The 8,951-nt window shown below is 37.4% G+C and overlaps 2 protein-coding genes across 2 annotated transcripts; both read left to right on the forward strand.

The window, feature by feature from the left end:
- The first annotated feature begins 857 nt into the window (after nucleotides 1-857).
- Nucleotides 858-6,651, forward strand: LOC143602118 (uncharacterized). Its single transcript, XM_077079335.1, has 5 exons — nucleotides 858-2,028; nucleotides 2,312-4,890; nucleotides 5,591-5,858; nucleotides 6,433-6,517; nucleotides 6,594-6,651. Exons 1-5 carry the CDS (start codon nucleotides 858-860, stop codon nucleotides 6,649-6,651), a joined length of 4,161 nt encoding a protein of 1,386 aa, XP_076935450.1.
- LOC143602120 (uncharacterized) lies at nucleotides 5,347-8,369 on the forward strand. The gene is made up of 8 exons (XM_077079336.1): nucleotides 5,347-5,480; nucleotides 5,591-5,858; nucleotides 6,433-6,517; nucleotides 6,594-6,687; nucleotides 6,775-6,926; nucleotides 7,543-7,694; nucleotides 7,768-8,117; nucleotides 8,193-8,369. The coding sequence occupies exons 4-8, from the start codon at nucleotides 6,666-6,668 to the stop codon at nucleotides 8,240-8,242; spliced, it is 726 nt and encodes a 241-aa protein (XP_076935451.1). The 5' UTR covers nucleotides 5,347-5,480; nucleotides 5,591-5,858; nucleotides 6,433-6,517; nucleotides 6,594-6,665; the 3' UTR covers nucleotides 8,243-8,369.
- The last annotated feature ends 582 nt before the right edge of the window (nucleotides 8,370-8,951 follow it).

The following is an 8,951-nucleotide window of genomic DNA, read 5'->3' on the forward strand; positions in this document are numbered from 1 at the left end:
AACATTTTGCAGGTTGCATGTAGGGGAAATACTTTTTTACCTGTTGCTTTACTTTTATGTTTCAACATCTATTAGGTGAAAAGGCAACACACTAAAAATTTGATCATTTGACTTTAAAAATTTTATCATTTGACTTTAAAAATATGATTAACTGCAGTTACGATGCATTAATAAGTAGAAAATTTTGGGCCCATTAATCCTTTGAGACATAAGAGATGGATATGACTAACATGTGTACTTTTTCATGTTACCCTTCAAATTAGAATTACAACAAATATACTGTTTTTAGCCATCATAATATAAATCAGTTGACCCATTTATAATAGACTTTTTAATGTCTTTTGTGTATTCCATTTTTTTTTCGTGCATTTACGTTTTGTTTTTGGATTGTCGTTTCAGGTTCCAGCAGGTTGTTTGCTCTTTTCGGTGGGAGGTACGCGCTTATATTTTTTTATATTTAACTTTCATCTTATATATAAGTCTATAATTATTGTGTATTTATTATGTTTGGTTTACTGGTTACTTTTCTTTTGGCTTTAGGTTTCCTAGATTTCCCTTAAACATTACGGATTTTGTTATGGTTATGTTTGTTGTACCTTACCTGTTTAACTTATATCTTACATATAACTCTATAATTATTGTGTATCTATTATGTGTTCTTTACCAGTTGCTTATCTTTTGGCTTTACATTTCCTTTAAACATTAGGGCTTTTGTTATAGTTACGTTTGCTGTAGCTGTAGCTTTTTCTTTAAACTTTCTTTGAAGATCAACAGTTGACATGTCTCGCGAAAAAAGACCCAGAACCAGGTCATCGTCGGGTCAATCCTCTAGGCAGATATCTTATCACTCTACAGTAATGCGTGATGAAAATACGAATGCGTCTCACAATATTGATATCGGCGACTGTGACAACGTTTGTGAGTTCTGTGATGCTTTCTTTTGGTTTGATGAATGCGCTATTGCTACTTCAACGAGACATCGTCTGAAATACACACAATGTTGTAGAGGAGGTCGTGTTGCACTCCCGTATCCTAGGCGACCTTATACATCTATTATTCATTTGTTTCAGCAAGATGACTTTATGTCAAAAATTCGTGCTTATAACTCCGTCTTTTCTATGACGTCTTTTGGTGCTAAGATTGACGACACCGTCAACCAAGGATCCGGCCCGTACATCTTTAAGATAAGCGGACAGGTTCACCATTGGTTAGGCACCCTTTGTCCTCCTCCTAATCAGAGGCCGCTTTTCTTACAAATGTACGTCTACGACACCGACAATGAAATTGCCAACCGACTTCATCCTTTTTCTTTGGGTAATGAATCTTCACTTTGTCCTCAAACAGTTAGCCTTCTTCTTAACATTTTAGAGTCAACAAACGAGGTTGTTAAACTTTTCCGTACGGCTAGGGATCTTTGTTTATCGGCTGACGTGCCTGAATTTTCTGTGTGTCTGTACGGTTCGCGTGAGAAAGTTTCTTATGACATGCCATCTCCAGGTTGTATCGGTGCAATTGTTACTGATGTTGATCCCTTATGTACGCGATTTGACATTGTTGTTCGACATAGGGAAGGCGGTCCACAACGTATAAGCAAACTTCATCCTCTGTATATGCCATTACAATACCCTCTTCTTTTCCTTTATGGTGAACGAGGATGGTCGCCTGAGCTTTCTCTTAGGGTAAACGATGGGGCACGTGACAGAAAGCTTACCATGAATATGTACTATAGCTATCTACTACATGACCGACGTAACTTATATACACTTCTTCTTAGGGGAGGTCGGTTGCTACAACAGTTTATTGTTGATGCCTATGTGTGTATAGAGGAGAGTCGTCTTGACTATATTAGACTCAACCAGAGTGTTTTTCGTAATGACTTTCTTCAGGGCGTATGTGACGCAGTTCAACGTGGTGATACTGAGGGCAGGGAGATTGGCAAACGCACTGTGTTACCATCGTCTTTTGTCGGTGGTCCACGGTATATGCACAAACACTATCAGGATGCTCTTGCTATTTGTAGAGTACACGGTAAACCTTAGTATTTCATTACATTCACATGTAATGTGAAGTGGCCTGAGATTGAAAGATATATATCGCGATTTCCTTCGCTGAAGTCGCAAGATCGTCCTGATATCATCGCCCGAGTCTTTCATATAAAACTTAGGCTATTTCTCAAATTTATTAAGAACAAGAAACCGTTCAGTGATATTGCCGCAGGTGTGTTACACATCCATGTTCTTTGATTTATTAATATCTTTTGTGCCCTAATATGTCTTGCATTGATTTCGCTATCATTGCCACTTTAATGCAGATGTATATACAGTTGAATTTCAAAAGAGAGGCCTTCCTCATTGCCACATACTTTTGTGGGTAAATCCTTCATGCATTATCAGAGACGTGTCTGAGATTGATAATTTCATCTCTGCTGAGATACCAGATCCTTCAATTGACCCCCACCTATATAACATAGTCACCGAGCTTATGATTCATGGACCATGTGGACTTCTAATTCCAAATTCACCATGCATGGTCTCTGGATCTTGCTCTAAAAGCTTCCCCAAACACTATGAGCCAGAGACCTCATTCGATGATAACGGGTGTGTACATTATAGACGACGATCAAATGGTTTCTTTGTGCGAAAGGGCAATGTAAATATCGATAACAGATACGTCGCCCCTTACAACCGTACTTTGTCTTTGCATTTTATGGCTCATATAAATGTTGAGTACTGTGGTTGGAGTATGCTCATCAAATACCTTTTCAAGTATATATCAAAAGGTGTTGACCATATTCATTACAGTATCTCAAAGTCATCAGCTTCAGTCAATGTTGCACATCGAGCTCAATCTTTGAGCATCAACGAAATTCAAAATTTCGTTGACGGTAGATTCATTTGTCCGCACGAGGCAGCATGGAGGATATTTAACTTTGACATTCATGATAGAAACCCTTACGTCCAGGTCTTGGCTGTCCACTTAGAAAACATGCAGAACGTTACTTTTAGAGACACAGACCAACTTCAAAATGTTGTAGATAACCCGTTCTATAGAAAAACGACATTAACAGAGTGGCTCTCCAACAACAATAGAGACAGCAGTGGTCGACATCTAAGATACATTGATTATTTGTCAGAGTATAAATGGGATACATCATCTAAAATATGGCTAAGACGGGCATCAGACAAACCACCCGCAATAGGAAGGCTTATCTACATACATCCTAGCTGTGGAGAGACCTTTTTCTTGCGCATGTTGTTGGGTTACCAAAGAGGTTGTACATCGTTTGTGTCAATACGAACAGTCAACGGTGAGGTATGCTTAACATTCCGAGCCGCATGTGAGAAGCTAGGGTTGCTCGGTGATGATGTTGAATGGTCAACAGCATTCGAAGAGGCTTCAACTTGGGCTATAGCAGCAGAATTGCGCGCGTTATTCACCCAAATACTTCTTTTTTGTGATATAACAGATCCTTTGAAGATGTGGAATGAACAATGGCATAGGATGGCAGACGATGGACAACGAAACTATGACATCGTGAATGACGAGGATCTAAAGCAGTATGTTCTGTACAAGCTAGAGTTGCTACTTCATTTTGGTTCACCTTCTAAGTCGTTAACTGACTGTGGTCTACCTTTGCCTAGAGCTGATTTACTTCAACAACTACAAAATAGTCTATTAATGGAAGAAAGAAACTACGACCGACATATGCTATCGGTTGAACACCAAGACGCGCGTTCAAAGCTCAACTGTCAACAAAAGAGAATATATGAAGATGTCATTTCTGGAATCGCTTCAGCAACTCAGGTATTGGTGTTTGTGTACGGGCATGGGGGAACATGTAAAACTTTTTTATGGACAACAATAATCTCAGCTTTGCGATCTAATGGTAGTATAGTGTTAGCAGTCGCTGCCTATGGCATAGCGTCATTGTTGCTTCCATCAGGTCGTACAGCCCATTCGAGATTCAAGATTCCATTAGAAGTCACCGAAAACTCATTATGTCACATCAAGAAAAACACACAGCTTGCCCAGTTATTAACACAGACATCTCTTATCATTTGGGATGAGGCACCAATGAACGATAGAAGATGTTTTGAAACTCTAGACAGATCTCTTAGAGACTTATTCGATTGTCAGGCTAAACCTTTTGGTGGGAAGTCAGTCTTGCTTGTTGGCGACTTCAGACAAACACTTCCGATAATACAAGGTGCTTCAAAGTCAACGATTCTCGCTTCATCGTTACCTAGATCTTATTTGTGGAACAATTTCAAAGTGTATAAATTGACTGAAAATATGCGTCTGCAGAGACCAAACATTACTTCCGCCGAACAAAATCTAATCTCTGCATTTTCGTCTTGGTTGGTTTCTATAGGTGATGGTGACATCGGTACGCCAGACATGAGCGACCCACAAGACGCTAAACTCATACGAATACCCGATCAATATCTGATACCCTATACAGACAACGCATTACCAGAACTTATACACTTCATATACGACAATGATACGTTTCAAAACCCCAATGCAACAACTCTTTCAAGAAAGGCTATCATTTTTCCAACGAACAACATTGTCCACGAAATCAACTCTATGGTTCTCGATATGGCTGCTGGGCCAACCAAAACCTATACGAGCATAGACTCTGTTGTTCCTCATCCGGGTGACAACACAGATATAGATGTTTTGTATCCCGTAGAGTACCTTAACCTTCTAAACTTTAATGGTCTACCAACGCACGTTCTTGAATTAAAAGTCAATTCTCCAGTTGTGCTACTAAGAAACCTCAACCCTAAAGACGGCCTTTGTAACGGCACACGATTAATAGTAACTCAACTGTTACCAGCAATCGTCGAAGTACAAATAATGACAGGCAAGTTCATAGGTCGTAAGGTATATAACGCATAAGGACAAAGAACTGCCATTTGAACTAAAGAGGAAACAATTCCCATTAAGACTATGCTACGCAATGATGATAATCAAAAGCCAAGGTCAATCTCTAGACAAGATAGGACTCTATCTACCATATCCAGTATTCAGCCATGGCCAATTATACGTCGCATTATCTAGAGCAACAACACCACACTCCCTAAAAATTGTTATTGTACCACAAGGAGATGACGATGCAACTTCAACAAAAAATATAGTATACTCCGATTTTCTAAAGGAAATAGATAGTACAGTAAACTAGACTAACAACGATACTTAACATACATTAACCATACACACAAGTATACGTTCGCTTCATACATAAATGCTTAGCACTGTAAATCATACATACACATACACAATACACAAACTACATCTATTACATACACTGACAACTTCATTACAGCATGACAGATAATACAATGGCGTTAAACTTAATTCGTATCCGTGACATCAAACCACGTTCAAAACCTCAGATGATACAAATACGTGTTATAAGGAAATGGACACCAAAATACAAAAAAGACCTCTGATATCTGTTTGTTGACCGTCATGTAAGTTGTCAACATTAATCTCAATCTTTAACTTTATCCATCGATTTTACATTCACTGTAAGTAACTTGGAAAACATGTCAAAATATAATTAACACTTATTTGTACACAGGGTGATGCTATAGAGGTCATAGCAGACTTGGATCAGCAACAACATTTTGATGAAATACTTAGGGTGCAAGCTTGCTACACAGTCACGAATTATGTAACGATACTTGCAAGGACAATAAATAAGGTGGTCGACCACAAAGCTTCATTACGCATTGGGCTGAAAGCTAGCATCATACCTCTCACTGATGTCGACATACCGTGCTACTACTTCAAATTTGCAACTCATGACTTGCTAAAGACACATCGAGAGTACCCGAGACCGTTAGTAGGTAAAAAAATTCATTCAATCGTATACTTAAGGTTAATTCTTTATTAGACGAATGAACATTAATGAAACTATTAGTTCAACTTATTAAACAACTGAACATGAAAACATTTTTTTTTCATTTAAATGACAACAAGAACATAAACACAGTTTTTTTTCCTTTTAAATAAACGCAACAATACGAGCAAATGTCCCGTTCGATTATTTATGTGTATACATGTTTGTTCGTTTATGGTTTGACCATTTAAAGTAATTTAAACTTGAAATGTCAAAAGACTTTGATCTGTATACATGTTTACCTACTGTTAAGGGGGTCCAAAAGTTTAAACAATTTCGTCATCCACTTTTATGCTATTTATAAACACAAACATCGACCTTTGTCACTCAGCTTGAAGGGCCATAAGTTCAGATGTTTTTTTATATGTTATTCAACTAACAATCTTAGGGGTATTATGGTCATAACTAAATATTGTTTTGAACAAAACATCCTTCTTTAAAACAATATACTTTTACTAAATTTTGTTATACTTATTTAATTGCCTAATTTGTTTTAACACACTTCTAACACCAACATGCAGATTACATGGGACGACTCGAGAGAAAGTTCTTCCAAAACACAAGCAAGAATGAAAGGCTGCGGAAATTCCTCATACAAGACGAATGGTAAGTATTAACATATTTGAATCACAAACTCAAATCAATCTCAATGTAAGTATACTGACATAGCTAAACATGACAGGAAGAAAGAGGTAGAGATCACTTTCTGGCATGACATGGAACACGCGAAGGTGACATAATTGCTATAACATCAATGACTTCATCTAAATACAGAGGTATTGTGTCAACCTTTATAGATTACAACCAACATTATAAAAACACAATACAACATATACATGTCCAAATCTAACATTCATCCACAGTGGAACAGCTGGAAACTACAAGATCCACAACACTGCACGTCAACCCCACATTTCCTGATTTAAAAGAAAAGGTGGCGATACTAACGGCACTTCCACTTCTGCAAACCAACGTTACAATACCCCAAATGCTCACCAGCAATCCAGTAAACAAGGTAATCACACCCTTTTAGAAACTGATTTTAGATATGTAGTTTTAACTAGCGTTTTGAAACCTGGACGGGATTGGTAACCTAAAACACAGACGGGTTTGGCAGTTTGCGGTTCTGCCAGAACCACTGAACTGCCAGTTTAAACGGTTAAGGCCTTTTTTTGTAAAATTGTTTTGATTCGGGTCGGAACGGCTCAGGTCAACAGGTTCGGGTGAAAACGGGTCCGGGTCATATCATGTCCACGTCATAATAGGTCAAAAAGGGTTTTAGGTTGGGGTTTTTTTAACGAGCAAAGTGGGGGAAACATTTTACTTCTTTTTACTTTTTTTGTTTTTGATTTATATTTTTAATCATAATTTTTTTATTATCTATTTTGAAAAGATCAAAAACCCGTACAGAAAATTTCAAATCTTTTTTTTAACTCAAAATATAGGTTAAATCCGAAAAAAAAAGCAAAAAATTTAAAATGACTTCTCCACGTCCGACCTTTGACACGGTAAAGCGTGTTGATCAAAAGGCGGGACTGAAAACACACTCGCGCTACTCCCTTTAGAAAAATTAAGTGTCATTGAAAAGAAGGCATGTAACAACCAATTCACTAACAATCACATTAACGCAGTACTCAAACTTCAAGTGCATTGCTCGAATAAAGGACTTTGAAGCTTATCGAACATGGTATACTGTCAAGTGCTCAAAATGCGGAAGAAAACTAGATGAAGAAGAAGACGGCTACGCTTGCATAGATCATGAAAACATCGATCCAAAATTCAGGTAATAACACACAACACGCAACCACCTGGTCTACTTCACCTCACTAACATCTCCATTACCAAATTTGTTGCAGCTACTGTGTGAACGCCTCTATCATAGACGATACAACAACAACAAAGGTCGTCTTCTTCAATGAAGCCATGACAGACATGCTGAAGATCTCCTGCAAGAAAATGGTCATCGAAGGTGCAAACAAAGACACATTTGTCATACCACATGAGCTCGCAACACACATCGGTAAACTCAAGTTGTTTGACCTAACCATGAAAAAAGACAGGGGTATCATTGTCAACAAAGCTACAGACATAGCAGCAGAACAACACCTCAATACACACGGACCAACTCAAAAACCACTCACAATCACACCGATAACACCCGATCCCAAAAATGTCAGCTTGAAAAGGAGTCGACCTGATACACTAGGTACAATCTTTTTATACTTCCTCATGTTTAGATGAAACACAACACATGTCTAACAACATGAAATGACTTTGACAGGTGCAAGTAATGAAAACTCAGAGCCGAAACACCAAAAAACTACCAACTGAAGCAACACAAAAATTTCTTTTTGGCTTATGGCAAACATCACCACCCTCTAATTAGGCAATCACCAAAATGACTTTTGTAAAGCTTTTGTGCCTCAGATATGCTAGGCAATTAGGTGGTTATGATTATGTAAGGTGGTTATGATTATGTAAGCTCAGCACCTAACTTAATACCCCTTCACAAGGGGAAATATTTTGAATGAAAACCCTTTGCTTCTGATTTGAATAATGTTCCACTATAGCAACAAAATGGTTCTTCAGTTTAAACTCAAACATATCTTATGCTCCCTGGAATTCCTTATGGGGATGAAAGAAGGCAAAACCTAAGAAGACACTTAAAAACGTTCAATTTCACAAGAAAAATGTGACTACTAATTACTTTGCAACCACAAACCCGCGCAACAAGTCCGTTATAAAACCTACACAAAAACCCGCGCAAAGCGCGGGTTCGAAAACCTAGTATATATATAATTTGAACTAAGTATAATAATTTGTAATATGCCATCTATTTTCATTAAAACTATTTATAAACAAAATTTTTATCATATGAATTTCATTTTTTAAAAGGTTTTATGATGAGTTTTACTTGAGTTTTCAAGTAAATCTCCATTATATAGATTTTAAATTTGTCTTTAAAATTTTCATACAAGATTTCATAAAAAAAAATATTTTTATAACGGTCCCGTTCATTTTGAAGCTATCATTTCACAAT

This window comes from Bidens hawaiensis, unplaced genomic scaffold (genome assembly GCF_021521415.1).
Source record: "Bidens hawaiensis isolate Kalapana, Puna unplaced genomic scaffold, B.hawaiensis_p1.1 tig00057938_1, whole genome shotgun sequence".
In the NCBI taxonomy this organism is placed as follows: Eukaryota; Viridiplantae; Streptophyta; class Magnoliopsida; order Asterales; family Asteraceae; genus Bidens; species Bidens hawaiensis.

Coding starts and splice junctions, on each gene's coding strand:
- LOC143602118 (XM_077079335.1), top strand. CDS start 858: ATGCGTGATGAAAATACGAATGCGTCTCACAATATTGATATCGGCGAC. Junction 4,891..5,590: donor GCAAGTTCATAGGTCGTAAG/GTATATAACGCA, acceptor ATTTGTACACAG/GGTGATGCTATAGAGGTCAT. Junction 6,518..6,593: donor TTCCTCATACAAGACGAATG/GTAAGTATTAAC, acceptor TAAACATGACAG/GAAGAAAGAGGTAGAGATCA.
- LOC143602120 (XM_077079336.1), top strand. CDS start 6,666: ATGACTTCATCTAAATACAGAG. Junction 6,688..6,774: donor GACTTCATCTAAATACAGAG/GTATTGTGTCAA, acceptor ATTCATCCACAG/TGGAACAGCTGGAAACTACA. Junction 7,695..7,767: donor AACATCGATCCAAAATTCAG/GTAATAACACAC, acceptor AATTTGTTGCAG/CTACTGTGTGAACGCCTCTA.